The sequence below is a fragment of the Patagioenas fasciata genome, chromosome 10, assembly GCF_037038585.1.
Source record: "Patagioenas fasciata isolate bPatFas1 chromosome 10, bPatFas1.hap1, whole genome shotgun sequence".
NCBI lineage: Eukaryota > Metazoa > Chordata > Aves > Columbiformes > Columbidae > Patagioenas > Patagioenas fasciata.
This window is the reverse complement of record NC_092529.1, coordinates 17,373,209-17,388,871: the sequence shown is the minus strand read 5'-3', so window position 1 is coordinate 17,388,871 and position 15,663 is coordinate 17,373,209. Positions and strand designations below refer to the sequence as shown.

Here is a 15,663-nt window from a genome sequence, read left to right as displayed (position 1 = left end):
CTCACTAAAACAGCCAAACGATGCCCTAGACTTTTTAAATCAAAGTTACAAACACTCTTGAATGTCCACCGATAAAGACACCTTAATTTGTGGCTTATGATTTTTTATTAATAAATACCTTAACAGCACCAATGATACCAGAACACAATCCTGCAATACCTTGCACAGCCACAGCTTGGGGACTGGGAGAAAACATGTCCATATCTTCATGTAGAGCTGATTATTTTGTTGTTTTGTGTTTGCTTGTTAACAAAGTAATCTCTTCCATATTTAACACTTTCCATAAAACTGATCAAATCAATACCAAGAGGAAAATGCTCATTTTAATCTACTACCCTCTTTTGGCTTTGAGGTGATTCATCAAATATACAGAAATGCGAGAATTTAAACCACATGATTGTGGTTCATTTTGAAGGGTCTTCTCTTTGCATATACGCATGCACACGCATTGAAAGCAAGACTTTTGGCCACCTTAAAATTTCCTTGTTTCTGAAAGTATATCAGCATTAACATTTTGACAACAAAACCTGGAAAAAGTATATTCCTATACATCAGAGTTCTGTACATTAAGAAGCATTTATACAAATATAATCCACCAAATATTGGCTTTTAAGTACAATTCTGAAATATGGTGATTCATTTGTATTACCTAACTTTCAACAACTCTAGTACTAACATGAACATTTTGGGCTGTTTTAACGCCCACAGTGCACGTTTGTTTTACAAGGTGGGTAGAGATTTCTGTCACTGCATATGCAGCCTAGTTATGAATAATTTAAGTGGTGAAGTGAAGCTTGAACAGCATAGTCTGTGGTGTAGTAACATCAGCAACTGCAAGTTCCTGGCCATCCACAAGCCCCAGTTCTGAAATAGAAAGAAAAAAAAAAGTACAGCAAACTCATGTGGGATTTTTTGTTTGTTGTTTTGGGGGGAGCCTTTGTTGTTGTTGTTAATTAAAGAAAAAAAGCTCACAAATGCCATTCCCACAAACCATAAATAGGAAATAAAGCTGCAAACAGCTCACTAACTAAACTAACATTAATCTAGTTCAATCAGAAAATTAAAAGACCTTGTCAATAAATATATAAAACATGACTGAAGTATGTCTAATGTACATAAGTTATCCTTGCTTTCTTGCCGTGTTTTTCTTCACCAGATGACATCTGCCCACACTTCAGATTTAAGCAATTGGAAGCTCTTCCCTGAGCAACCTGAGAAAGGTATATTGCACAGAAAAGGATCATGAAGCTCACTCTACTGCATAGTGTAAAATAAACCTAAACATGCCATACAGAGGGATAAAAATGATTCAGGAGTATCTTGAAAATCTACATGTAACAACTGAATGATACCTTTTAGTGTCTTGGAAAGATTTGGCCTTGTTCGTTCTTCAATTGAAGCAACTGTCTGCAAAAAAAGGAAAATAAAAAACCCCAAAATATTTCCTTTCAAATTCAGGCAAGTAATTTAAAATATATTAAGATTATTAAAGACAATTATGTATGCTCAGATTACCTGTAAATAAAGTGTTTTATTTCCCCCATACATAGTTGCTGTGATTGCAGGAGACTTCATTTGCCTATATAGAAAACATTAAAAAAAAAGGTAAAAATATATTTAGAAATTACCTTTTTGAAACACTAAACAAAAGTTATAAATAAGGTCAGAATAGTTGCACACTTACAATGAAGCATTGTTTGTCAAGTAATCCAAGATCTCCTGCAATTTAGCTGATGGGGAAATCTCTATGTTTTGAGGAAGCTGGCTGCAGGCTGGACAGTTCTCCTACAATGAAGCAGCACAATGCCCATTATGTTAAATGTGATTTTTTAAATGCTGCCAATAAGGTCTCAAAAATATGTGTGTGTGTGTGTTTTGTTGTTGGTTTTTAAGTTTTAGCTCTAGAGATATTAATACTGTTGCAAATACTGACAAAACCCAATTCCTTGTGAAGTCTGTCACTACTGAACTGGCTCCAAGCAGCTACTAAGTATTTATGAACTACAAATTGCATCTGACACAAAATTTAATAGTACAAACTTTCAAATCAATTGTTGTCATAACCTCTTTTCAAGATTCACTTTCAAAAAAGTATTGTTTTCCTCCGCAGGTAGCACAGCAGAAACAGTTGAGGTACCAATGTTACACCAGAAGACATCAAAGAAAATACCTGTCTGAAAAACATCCCTGTACCAGCAGCTACTTTCAAAATATTAAGAAACTTTGGCTAAAGAGGCAAAACTGAAATACGCCATTACATATACTATGCAATAATTTTTTGTAAATGGATGGGTAGAAGAAAAAGTTTCATTACCAGGACATCAAATACAATATCTGTTGATCTGGAGGTAAATAGTCCAGCTACTCTACATGGACAGACAGACCACCACTGTCATCACCATTAGACCCCAAAACCACCAAAGGTTTTTTTAAAAAATTCCTACATACTGGAAACAACACTCTGTAGTTTCTGTTTTTAAAACTTAAAAAGTATTATTCAGTGCTAAGGGCCAAGAGATTCAATATTGCATTACAGAAATACACACAAACTGCATAAGTTGAATAAAAATCAAGCAAACAACCCTGCAAGCCTTTAAAGGCACTAACCTTTCTTTCAGCTTCAAATGTGTACGTGTACAATCCATCCACGTCATTAAACACCAAGTAGTTGTTAAGGGGAATATATGCACTATAATGACAAATACGTTAGTGTTAATACGTGTCATTATGTTGGAAAACATGTATGTTATTAATCATAAATTAAATACCTTGTGGCTATTTTAAAAACTTCGGTGGCACAAACAGCTGGAACAAGAAAAAAAAATTCTTCACTTTCTAGTTCTATATACTGGGTTTTCCCATTATTTTTTCCCCAGCCTCCATTGCTTTTGCTCACTCCCACAGTCATACATGAGCTTAAAATTTATACAGTCACATGCATTTTCTCTATGCAAAACAGAAATGAGACTATAAGAATAAATCAGACTCATTTAAAAACTACTGCTATCCTCCCCGAGTTCTCGATTCCAAACTGTTGCCTTACAAAACTCTACAGCCTGTAAAGCAGAAGTGAAATGAGTTCTTTTAGCATACCTGCAATTGCTGCATTTGTAGAAGCTACTGCTGGAATAATTCGTTTAACCACCCCTGTAGGAACAAAACACACGGTTTTGTCTTTTCAAAGAAACTATACCAAGAGATGACTTTAGCTACAATAATTACAGAAGGGTGTACTCAAAGGTATTTGAAACACTTTCTGGGAATTTCCAGAACAATAAGCCATAATGATGTGCTGCTCAAGTACTTCGGCACTTTTTCATTTTAAGAATGGATCAAGCATGTTGAGATAAAGAAGGTATCACACAAAAAGAAGTGATGAACAAATTCTAAAAACAAGTATCCTGTATTGAGCACTGAAAATTAATTTTAAACTCAGTTCTATTCCTGTTTAACTGAAGAAATGCATAAAGGAAAGATATTTGGGATTGGTATTTCTTCTACAAGAGCAGGCTTGCCAAACTGTATTGGCATCTTTATCCAACTCAGAGCCCATCCAGTCAAACAGCAAAGTACACAGGCTGATAAAAAACAAATTTCCTACGCCTACAAGTTTGTACATCAGGAACAAGGAGGTTCACTCTCTTTTCAGGCCTGCCAAAAAGACAGCAAATTCCTAAGTAGTGTGAAGTTCCTCTGGCTTCTCATTATTGACCTGTATCCCTTCACACCCGAGAAAACACACATAGAACTTTTATCTTTGCCTTCTTTCTGTTGTGTACTATATAACAAAGACATCTTCAAATGCTGGAAACTGTGCAGTCATTTGCACAGACATAATTAAATGCCATAACTGGAGTTCACACTTATCTGTACCAAAAATACTACCAGAGAAGCCAGTATTAACTGCTGCAAAGAAAAATGCTATCTGCAATACAACATCTGGGATCTGTGGAAGATTCACAAGGAATTAGTTAATCCTTTCTTGATAGAAAGGCGCACACTGGGGTTCAAGTGTGGCATTTCAAGCCCAGCATCTCAAATCCATTCTTATTACTATAAGTCAACAAATAGAAGATACCAAAAATTCTGGAGGTACCGTATGAGATTATCCACTTCTTTTCTGTTAGGTTAGCATTTAAAATGCTGATGAAATGATTAAATGAGTGGCAGCATTCTGCACTTGCATGTGAACAGAGGCATACACAGCAGTAATGAACAGATGCTACATTTTTAACCAGTCTAAACTGTCATAAATTGTTGCTGTTGCTAAAAGAGGCAATCGTGTTCTTTTGTTCCTACTCTGTGACCTGGCAAAAGTGGTCACAGTGTAATGTAAACTTTGGAGCTGCTCCAGGTTAAAAACAAAACAGCAAAATAATGTTCATTTTTTTCCCAGATAAGTTCCTCTGATTCATCATAAAATATTTGTGCTGGCACAGGAAACAAACTGTTTGTTTCTGTTTTAAGATGTTAAGGGAGGAAAAAAAAACCTATGTCTTTCTCAGCAGAGCTGCCAGCTTAGTCATTAAAAAATACAAAGAATGCCAATGCAGTCTAACTGTGAATGCCACAAACTTAGTGAAATGCAATATCCTTACCTTGGGTGAGTCTGTATGTAACACCTTTAATATTAAATTGTGATGCTCTTTCTAAAGACTTCTGGTAAATCCACTGTATATGTTCAGGGTCATCTCCATCCAATGCAACACCTTCTACAGTAAAGAATGTATAGGTAAGTTAGAGTTACAAGAGTTCTTCAGAAATACAGCATTCTTTTTGTCTAAAAATTGAGTTAAAACAAATACCTAATTAAGCTATTAAAACACGATGCTTTAAATAATCAAAAAATCATTTCTACAAACACGTTAAGTTCTAACACATTCTATATATAAACTATCTGAACTTCGCAGATTTAGAGAGCTGTTACATGTTACATTTTGAGTCACAAAAGACATCGTGCAGTACTAGAGAAACACACGAATAAATATGGAACTGCAGAGCAAATCCAAGAAGAGAAAATCCATCACCAGCTCAGAGGAGGCTTAGATTCAATACAGCAATGACCCACACAAGGTTGAAAGGCAGGATTGTTTTATTAAAAGTAGCTGTGTATAACTAACACAAATTAGTCAAAATGAGAAATGTCAGTTCAGCACTAGTGCGATACACTGCTTACCTCCAAAAGGTTGCTCCTTTGGCCACTGCAATATCCTGACGTACTCAATACAATGCTCTGGCAGTCTGGGCATAGATGCAATAGTACACATGGGAAAATTGACCTGGTGTGGGCAGGAGAAGAAACCCAGAAGAAAGCATGTAATACATTATGGATAGTACTAGGAAAAGAAACAAGCAAATCAGAAGAATAGTTTAAATATTTTTTTTATATATCCCTTGTTTCAGATTACCTGTGGTGGATAAAGCTCAAGCGTGCACTCAACACATGCTGTCATACCAGGAATAATCACGCGAACATTTCCTTTAAAACCTTCTGTTCCTCCGTCTATTAAAGGTATGATGGAACTTGGATCCAGTACACCATCTTCATAATGTAAAAATGACATCTAACAAACAAAGGGGGAAAAGGGGATTGTTGGTCTTTGCTTGTTTTGGTTTTAAAACAAGTTGCATGAACAAAAAAAAATCCTAAAAATGTTATTCTTAATGGTACAAGATTGGATGCTTATTATACAGTTTAAAGGTACATAGTATATAAAACACTACTTTTTTGTCAGTGGACAGAACGTCATCTACCATCTCCACCCTCCACCTCCTCCTCCCTTTACCCCCTGACAAATGCTATAATTTCCTTATAGGATAACAGAACAAATGGTTGAAGGATTCCGGGGTTTGATTCTTGGTTTGTTGTTGGGTTTTGTTTTGGTTTGGGTTTTTTTTGTTTGTTTGTGGTGGTTTGGTTTTGATTAGTTTTTTTAAATACTAGTGAAGATCATTATTTTATAAACATTTATTTATGAATCATTTATTTTATAAACAAATTCACAACGATAAAACTACCACATCCAATGACAAGCCACCTTCTACTTTGCAGCAGTGGGGCTCCAAAAGATGAGATTTACAAGTTGCAGCAAGATAAGTACTATTTGGCTAATGACAAAAAAAAAAAAAAAAAAAAAAAACACCACAACATTTACAATGGGAGCATCCAGAGAGGCTGTGGAACTTCCCTTCTTAAGATTTTCAAAAGCTGACTGGCGCAAGGCCACAAACAAGGTAACCTAACTTTGAAATTACCCCTGCACGGCACTGCACAAATGTTGTCTAACATTCCTCAAGAAAAAGGCAGATAAGAGAGCATGCATTTTATCCTGTTCACAAAAAGAAAACAGAAATAGATACAGAAACCTGTGAGTTTCAGTTTTAATGACACGTTCTAGACAAATCTGTTCAATTTTAGTTATTTAGACTCAAGTATTAACCAGGTTTTAAAAAGATTGAAGACTTTACCAGCATCCCATTTATCCATCTTCTTGCAATTACAGAGTCCAGCCCACAAACAATAATATGAAATTCTAGGGGGAAAAAAATATTATTTAAAGTCTATGCTAATGCATACTTCTTAAGACAAGCAAAGTCCATAACATCCAAAGGAATCGACTGTTGTTTATGTATCTCCCCTGGATTACCTATATGACAGATGGATTTAAATTATGTCTATTTGTTACCTCTATTTCCAGTATAGTGCGGAAGACTAAAATAATCAGTAATCTAACTACCAAGAAAAGCAGCAAGCAGCAACAACTGCAATGCCCCCCCTAAAGCACCAGTGGGTTTTTGGCAGACAAACAAACACCACTTACGTCGATAGAAGCTTTCATCCATGTCTTGAATCTTTTTAAAATATCTGAATGAAGGCCCAGTAAAGGAATATATTTATAAAGCAGCTGAGTTCACTTTTTTCTATTTGCGGCCCTGAAGCGCAAACATTACATAATTTGTCACTATAATTTTATATGACGGTTTTTAAAAATGGATTAAAAGATTTGATATTCCCACAACTGAAGCTGTAGCATCTGACAAAACAAAAAAGCGACACAATGTAATAGTCACACGCAGGAGAAAGCTCAGCAGGCAAACTATTAATATTTAGGAAGCTTAAAACACGCTTTCTCACAAAGTCCTAGATCAGCAGCGCTGCTCTGTGTTTAAAAACTGTGTCCCACCAGTATGTACTCAAAACACTCTGGTGAATAAACCTGTAATTCCAGTATCTCAGTGAATATGACAATATCATATTTGAATAAGAAGACTCAGTGGGAACATACTAAATAGTTTCTTTAAGCTTAACCTTTCCTCATGCATATTTCCTGTATGCTAATGCCACTGAGAAAGAATTCTCAATCATCAGCTGAATGCCTCTGTTCTTTACTGCATGAAAAAGAGAGGATGGAAGCAAAATATTTTACATAGTCTTACCACCTACAGAGTTTTCTAGACCTTTTGAAGCCTTTGGGGCTACTACTTCTCTACAAAAGGATACGCTACAACAGCACAGTTGGGAATGCGGCTGTTCAGGAATTCTGCTGCAACTTCTGCTTTTGGTCTCCCAACATCCTTCGGTCTGGGAAAAAACCCAAGCAAGTTCAAATGCATTATTTTAGTAGATTAAATCTTTCCAGAGTCTATGCATAGCAATATTGAATTAAGTGACTAAGTGTTACTGTAGGGCAATTTAATGATACGGATAATAATAAGGCATCCTTGCAAAGCTTTGGATATGAGAGCTCCATAGTTATCTAAATATGTCCATGTAACTACAGTTGTCAGCACCAAAAAAAATCCAAAAATTTATAATTTTGCTTGGAAGAAAATGGTACCAGAAAAACTGGTATCTCAATCTGTCTGCATTATTCTTTGGTGTCACCTCTTCCATTATTCACTAGCTGTATTTGAATGGTAAGGAATGTATGTTAATTTTCTTCAGGTTCAAACTATGACACCCCAGATCTCAAAACAAGACATCTTGTTCAACTAAAATAATTATCATAGTCATGTTACTGTTTAGGTACATTAGGGGAAAAAAAAAAATATATATATAATATAATACAATATAAAAAAAAAAAAAAGCCCAACTATGAAAATATCACTTACCGAAACAGAAACTGTCGGTTAAGATTAGAAACATCTATAGTATCCATGTCAATAACATGGATCTGTCTAAACCCAGACAGGGCCTGTGAAAGAGACAGTCAATTTCATTCAATGGGAAATGAAACACTTGTTGTGTTTCAAAATTCATTCCACATGCCAAAGTGCAACCTTTGGAGGAACAAATATATTCGCTCTTCCTTCCCTGTGCATATAGACATATGGTCATTCTTCATTAAAAGAACATTCTTTGTTGGATATTTAGACAGATGGAATTAGTAATATTTCAGTGGCCAAAGACAATGTTTTACTGAAAACAATATTGCCGTAGCCTACCTAATCATGACACAGGGAATTCAATGGCACACTGATCTATAAAGGCAATTTGTAGTATTCCCTTCACAATTGTAGTAAATCAAAGGTGTTCACTGGGGAAAAAAAACCCAGAATTTTAAGAAATACCATCAGCACTTCCTTGCTTAGCAGCAGTCGAAAAACGAAGTTTAATTGCTCTAAAATTTTAAGTTTTTGAACATGCACACAATTTTTACAGTTTGCATAAACGAGTCCGGTGTATCCACCCTCAAATCACAGTTCAAACTAAGCCAGCATTCCTCACTGCATTCAATACTGAACCAGAATACAAACACAAAAATTCACCTCACTATCTAAGAACAAGCTGAACCCCTGACACAAGTTGTGCCTCATCTCTGCCTGCAGCCCATCGTTGGATTTGGCAAATAACTTTTAAGTAAAATTGTCTTAAAACTGTATTCTGGGTCTGATCTGATACAGTAATAACATCTGTCATGCACAAAGAAACAATGGGAAATAAATGCTGTAAAACATTTGGTTTAGAGAAAGGAAACATGCTGTGATGTTCTGAAGTGATCCCAAAAAAATCAGAGACCTGTCCCCTAGTTTTTTTCCTTTGAGACTCAATCTTGTTATATATAAAGACTATCAAACTTTTCATTTTACATTTCCAGAACAAACACAGCCATCGCACATGCATGAAGTATGTAAAATGCTGCATCAGGAAAATGATTAAACGAACAGAGGACTAAAGTTTTTCAGAATATAAACTAATTTCTGTAAGAAAAGCAGCAAGTCTTTCTGTGTATCAGATTGAAGACCTTTGAAAGTATCACTTTCCAGCTGAAAAGATACATTTTATCTATAGTATTCTATACAACACTTCTTTGTATCATTATAAACGGGTTCTTATTTTCCTTAAGTTTCCCCACATCTGGTAATTAAGGAAAACTACCAACATTACACCATATCTAAGGCTGCACATGAACTTTTTTCTACATTTTTCATAAACAGCACCATGTTGTTCCTCCTGACAAGCTTTAAGAGAGCTATGCAAACATGCAACATATTAGACTACCACCATTCAAGCTTATTAACAAAGCGCATTTTTCACGTTTATTGTCTGTATCGTAATTTATTTTATACGTTTTTATTAGAACTGAGAAATTTAGAAACTACATACAATCAAAAATGTCAAATTAGCAAAGCAGAAAAGACAATTTCCTCAAGGAATAAAAGAAGATTCTAAGAAGCAAAATGTGAAAACTGAGTAATTACCAGGTTTTTCAGGAGTTCACATCCTAATCCTCCTGCTCCAATAACCAGTACTTTACATGTGCTTAACAAAAAGTCAAGAGCCTGTGGAAAATATAAAAGAAAAAATTAATAAACTAAACAGGAAAAAGTATAGTTTGTCCTTTGTTTCATAACCCTTATAAATGCATTACCATAAATTTTCAGTGCCTAGTAAGTTTCACATAAAACAACTTAGATCAATAAAACAGTTTGCGTTTGCAGGAGTAATTACATATTGGACTTCAGTCATTTGTTGAGTTCATGCAGTTCCTGTATCCCAACTTACAAGCAAGACCTTTGTTGATACCAGCATTCTCTTTATATTAATTTTGACTATGAAAAAAAAACCAAGGTCCACCTTCATTGTTATTTGGTGTAAGGAGATGTTTTCTTCTTCCAAAAATTGTACTGATACATAACACAAAAGAAAACTAAACAGACAGAAAACAACGCAGGTCAAAAAGCGTTTGAAATTTTTAACTACATAAATGCTTTCTGCAAACTGTTCTACTAGACCTCAGCCTCAAACCAGTAAATAACGGAACATTATATTAAAAAGGTAACAGTAAAATACATTCAACTGTAAGCTCTGAAAGAAAATATACCCAAAAAAAGGAAAATAGAATAATTAAAATGTCTAAATGTTGCTTTTCCCTACTAAACATCATCCCCTACTCTTTAAGTACTCATAAGAAATTTCTTACTTTATCTACTTACTTACAAATGGAGACAAATGCTGCTATTTTTCAAGCAGGACTTAAAGATAGAGCATAGTTCATGTGTTTTTAGACACATATATATGACAGCAAGCTCATTGCTGACAGTGTAGAATTTAGAAATACAAGCTTATAAAAAGAATACAATATGTTCTAGAATCATAATGTTCAATTGCTTCAAATATAAGCTTTTCATGTAGTTTCAGTACTCATATACTGCTGGTGATCAATTAATGAAACTGTTTACATTAGTTTGCAACACACGCTACAATTTTTGTATTTAAAGTAAGTGTTTCTCACTTGAGTGCCTGGCTCGAAATCAGGATGTGTGAACGGTCCAGATCGCTCGAGGAACTTCTTTACATGGTTCCAGCGACCATCCCAGTCTCCAGTGTCCCCACACCCACCATCAACAGCCATTCTGCACAGAACACAGTAAATTCAGCTGCAAAATCATAGAGAGAAAGCCACATCTCTAAAATATTTTTTCTTTATATGTCTCAAAAACACCTAATTTATTGACCATTCATACAAATGCATCTGCATATTCATTATGAATGTAAGTCATGTGCATGAACATTTGCATGAATGGGATTTATTTGTGGAAACAGAAAGCAATAATACAAATATGCATAGATGGGAAAAGCCCAGGCATTTCCATAAATCCCACTGATTAAGCTGTTACTAATAAAAGTTGACCTGAATTGAAAAAAGGGTCTATTTTTTTTTTTTTTGCTTTTATTTTGCTCACATTTAAAGAGGACACAGAGAGAGGTTGTCCTTTTAGATTTTGAGGGTAATGGGTTTTTTTTTCCATCAGTCTATCTTGTACCCTTTTTTGACAGACTCCTTAGGATCATAAATCACATTTAGAATTATCAATATGTAACTGCAATTGTGAGGCACTTAAGAAATAACATTAGCATGCCCCAACATTGTCTTCTCTGAATCTTCATAGCTTATTTAAATAAGAATTAGAAAAATATGTATCTGGAATGCTCTCTCCCCTCAACTGCTATAACATAATTTAGAACACTCCCATTTTTCACTCATTGTATGAGCCTGTCGGTGGTACTGGTCTCACTTGGAAAAAGGAATGTTTGCAGTTATGTTCTTTTAAATTTTCAAGACAGAATTTTGCATCAAACACTCCACTACCCTTTTTCTGCTTTTACAGGTCACTTTTAGTAGTACATAAGTATGAATTTAAACTGTTAAGAGCCTTACTGGAATAGTCCAAAATCTGCTCACTTAAGTAATTTTCTAATGCAATATCATCACCTACACCGAACAAGCCCTTCCTTAACAGAGCGCACTTCCCTTTTTAAATAGGAGTGCCACTCTCTCTCTCTCTATATATATATATTATACATATATATATATATTATACATATATATATATATTATACATATATATATATATTATACATATATATATATATATATATATTATACATATATATGAACAATTATGTTCTACATTAACACAAAACTAAGTTTGTTCTAAAAGAGCTTTGCCAGTCCTGAGCATGAAAGGTTGTGTCATCATCAATAAGAAGGGTTATTTGCTTCCTCCTACAAAGTAATATGAAGAACATTTGTATCAATAACTGTTGGGTAATGCTTAGAATTTATTTTTACTTCCTGATGATTCGTCTCAAAATAAAAGTGCAGTGAAAACGTCTACACAGTGAATGCCTTTATCCTCACAGAGTTCAGAAGATGGACAACACAGTATGCCTATAGTAATGTTAACTTGGAAGCAATTAATTCTGCAAAAAATTTTCAGTAACAGAGAAAAACTTCACTAAAGTGCAGGAATAAATATGTCATAATTTGCCTTCATTTTGATTGCAGACTGAACTCATTTCTGGTTCACTGTTGACTTTAGGTAAGTTACTCACTGTGTCAGCAGTTAAATAATATCTACAAAATTTATTTCAATTCATAAGGGTCTTTGACTTGCACTTTTGTACCTCCCCAAGTTTTCAAAATAATGTGAAAATACAAATATTTCACATAATGGGAAATAGTGTGAATAAATACAGCACTCCCTTTGCTGAACCCTGGGCTCATCTGTTGTATACAAGTTATCAGGATGTGCACTGAGCACTGACTTAAGCAAATAAAATGGGTCAATACACATCACAATAATTGCTTCTATCGATTCTACTATAATCTTTAACTTCTCTGGAAACAAGTGCAGAAGCTATGCTTGGTGACATTAAGAACAATTTTTTCTATCCTTTTATAAAGTAATACGAACAGCCGCTAAGCAGCAGTACTCCTTTTCTGTTTAGATATGCATTTTCCTTTATAGGTGATAAAATGATAAGATTTATTTTCACTTTTGTGATTATACTACAGTTTCTTTTTTACAGGGTTGGCCATTGTGGAGATATGAAAAACAGCAACAACTCAACCTCAGATTTTATGTTTAACTTCAGAGACAGCTTTTTGGTTTATTTTTGTGTTGTTATAGCATTATCAGGTATCTGTACTATGAGAGTTTAACTAAATTATTATTTATTTAATCGAATTACTTCCATTTTTAATTTTGTTTAAAACACCAGACCACTACAGTCCTTATGCTGCTTTAGGTGCAGACTTTTCCCTGCCACCTTCACATCTCCAAAGCTCCATGCTTTCGAGGGACTTGGCATGCACCCCCCCCCAGTCCAACATGCCCAAGGATTTCTGTGACCCTCACCCCGACACACGCATGCACGGCCTGCGAGCCCACTGCTCAGGCAGGTCTGCTTTGTGGTCTTGGGGAACAGGGCCACAAGCAGACGGGAGGATAGTTAGGGGATGTAAGCAGATGAGGTTAAAGATTTCTGAGCATTAGTTTTCAAGGCCATTAAGACAGATGCATAGAATTTAGGGTTTTAACAAGCAGAGGCAACTGTTCTATAGTCTGCATTTTTATTTTTCAGCCAAAATTCAGTCACCTGCTTCTAGCCTAGAGGCCCTCCCCAGGCCCCTGGCCAGCAATGCAGCTTTTTCCAGCCCTGTCACAAAGCTCTCCAGCACACCAGCCTTTACTCATGCCAAGCTCCAAGCCCGCAATTCCCATCCCCGCTCCGGGTGAGCCCCTTGGTCCTCTCCCCAGGACATTCCTCTTCCCCAGTCCTTGCTGCTCAAGCGCCCTTTCGCCTTCCCCCTCCTCACACTGACCCTCTAACACCTTTCCTCCACCTCCTTCTCCCGCCGGGCCCCGGGGTCGCTCGCCACGGTGGCCCCAAGCAGCGGGTCCCGCAGCCCTGAGCTAACCCGCAGCCTCCTCCCAGCCCACCCCTCTCCTGCGGGGCTGCGGCTCACCCTGACCTACCAGCCGCCCCTCAGCAAGCGCTGCCTGCCCCTGCCCCGGGCCGGGAGCCCGCTCGCCCGCAGCCCCGCACTAACCCATCCGCCAGCAGCTCCTCTAGCCTCCTTCTTTTCTTCTCCCTAAAAGAGAGAGAATAAAAGAAGGGTCAGTATCGCGCTACAGAGACCGGGGAGGAGGGAGAGGGGACCCCGGAGCCCACCCGTCCCCAGGAAGCGCGGGAAGGGGCGGCCGAACACACACATACAGGGTACTTACGGTTCCTCACCATCCGCCATATTTCCCTCTGCTTCCCACACGGCCCCGCGACGCCTCTATGGGCGGTGCTTTGCCAGAGCGCAGGCACGCTTGCAGGCCTATGGAGTTGGGGAGGGGGAGATAGAGCGCCAATCTCCATAGCAACAAAGCGGGGACCATCCTCCCGGGGCCCGCATGTCCACCAGATTCTTCCGTAGGGCCCGGGGAGCGGCAGCCTCACTGGCGGGGAGAGGCCCCGATGGAGCGCCCTCATGGAGTCTCAAGCGCCGTGACGGGGCCTGGCGGCGCGGGGCGCCCCGCCGCTGAGGGGAACCGCGCCGCCTCCCTCCCGCACTCCGAAGCGCTTGGCTCCCTGCGCCCGCCTCCTGGTGCTTCCCGGGAGCCTCGGGCAGCATGCTCGGGGACAAAGCATGCGGTGATGGCGGCGCTTTAAACCTCCGAAAAGCTTAGAGACAAAACATGGAGGCGGGGTTGGCCTCGGGCTGGTCTCTGCCCGCCAGCAGGGTGGCTCCTCCACCTGAGCCGTTTTGTGAAACGGTTTTTGTCTCGCCAGCGCTCCCTGGGCAGGGGCCGGCCTGGCTGTGCCCACGGGCTGTCCTGGGACCACGTGTCAAAACAGCTTCTGCACGCAGGAGCCTTCGCTTTCCAAAACTAACAACAGAGTCAAAGCATAGGGCAGGCAGCAGAGCAAGGTGTACAAAGGTTGTGCTTCAGGCCTCAGGCTCCTAAACTTTAGGGATTTAAATCCTTCGCAGATAGAACTGTGAGAAGCAGCTGCCAGCCTGCAGTATGGTGGTCACACTTGGCTTATTGCTGGTCTACGTTTTCGGAAGGATTGTGCCACTGTACTCTGTGCCGGTGAGGCCATACCTTGAGTACTGTATTCAGTTTTGGGCCCCTCATCGTAAGAAAGACATTGAGGTACTACAGAGAGTGCCGAGGAGGGCAATGAAGCTGGTGAGGGGCCTGGGGCACAGGTCTGATGAGTGGTTGAGGGAACTGGGGCTGTTCAGCCTGGGTAAAAGGAGGCCGAGGGGAGACCTTATCACTGTCTACAACTACCTGAAAGGAGGTTGTAGCATGGAGGGTGTTGGTCTCATAAGTAACAAGTGATAGGACAAGAGAAAATCGCCTCAAGTTGTGCCAGGGGAGGTTTAGATTGGATATTAAGAAAAAATTCTTCACAAAAAAGGTTTGTCAGGCATCGGAACAGGCTGCCCAGGGAAATGGTAGAGTCACCATCCCTGGAGGGGTTTAAAAGGCGTTTAGACAAGGTTCTTAGGGATATGGCTTAGTGACAGTGAGGTGAGGTTAGGGTTGAACTCAATGATCCTGAGGGTCTCTTCCAACTGAAATGATTCTCTGATTCTATGACTTTGTTGTCTAGTGTGGCGGCACATTGTGCAATATACACGCAGACAGTGTGCTTGAGCCATGGGGGATGGAGTGTGAAAGCGCTGAAACAGCAGCTGTTCTTCCAGTGACTGCTGGGGTTTGAACCACCATGGCTGCCAGCACCAGCCTCCCCCCGCGGGAGGGTCTGGGGCACTATCGCCCTTCCATGGCTCCACACACCCCCGGTGCCTCCTTGGCTGGGGCAGCCACTGCGTGGATACCTCCACATTCGGACCGCGACTCTCTGTT

General features: G+C 38.6%; 1 protein-coding gene across 6 annotated transcripts; it reads right to left on the bottom strand.

Annotated features, from left to right (window-relative positions):
- Positions 1–86: 86 nt before the first annotated feature.
- UBA3 (ubiquitin like modifier activating enzyme 3) lies at positions 87–14,286 on the bottom strand. Of its 6 annotated transcripts, none has more exons than XM_071813241.1 (18): positions 14,030–14,286; positions 13,842–13,883; positions 10,737–10,857; positions 9,703–9,783; positions 8,113–8,195; positions 7,502–7,582; positions 6,822–6,865; positions 6,469–6,533; positions 5,409–5,564; positions 5,177–5,279; positions 4,599–4,712; positions 3,094–3,147; positions 2,769–2,805; positions 2,608–2,689; positions 1,685–1,785; positions 1,516–1,579; positions 1,353–1,407; positions 87–864 (listed from the first exon to the last, which is right to left on the bottom strand). In XM_071813241.1, exons 1-18 carry the CDS (start codon positions 14,176–14,178, stop codon positions 776–778), a joined length of 1,521 nt encoding a protein of 506 aa, XP_071669342.1. In that variant the 5' UTR covers positions 14,179–14,286; the 3' UTR covers positions 87–775. The 6 variants fall into 6 exon arrangements, with proteins under 6 accessions (XP_071669342.1, XP_065701820.1, XP_071669343.1 ...); XM_065845748.2 differs by having other exon boundaries at positions 14,020–14,124; XM_071813242.1 differs by having other exon boundaries at positions 14,009–14,056.
- Positions 14,287–15,663: the final 1,377 nt, after the last annotated feature.

Bases quoted from the DNA above. Each gene is read 5' to 3' on its own strand.
- UBA3 (XM_071813241.1), bottom strand. From the start codon at position 14,178: ATGGTCCCCGCTTTGTTGCTATGGAGATTGGCGCTCTATCTCCCCCTC. The intron at 4,713-5,176 runs GTAAGCAGTGTA...TCTTTACTGTAG, and splicing joins AAAGGAGCAACCTTTTGGAG to AAGGTGTTGCATTGGATGGA. The intron at 3,148-4,598 runs GTAAGGATATTG...TTGTTCCTACAG, and splicing joins TACATACAGACTCACCCAAG to GGGTGGTTAAACGAATTATT.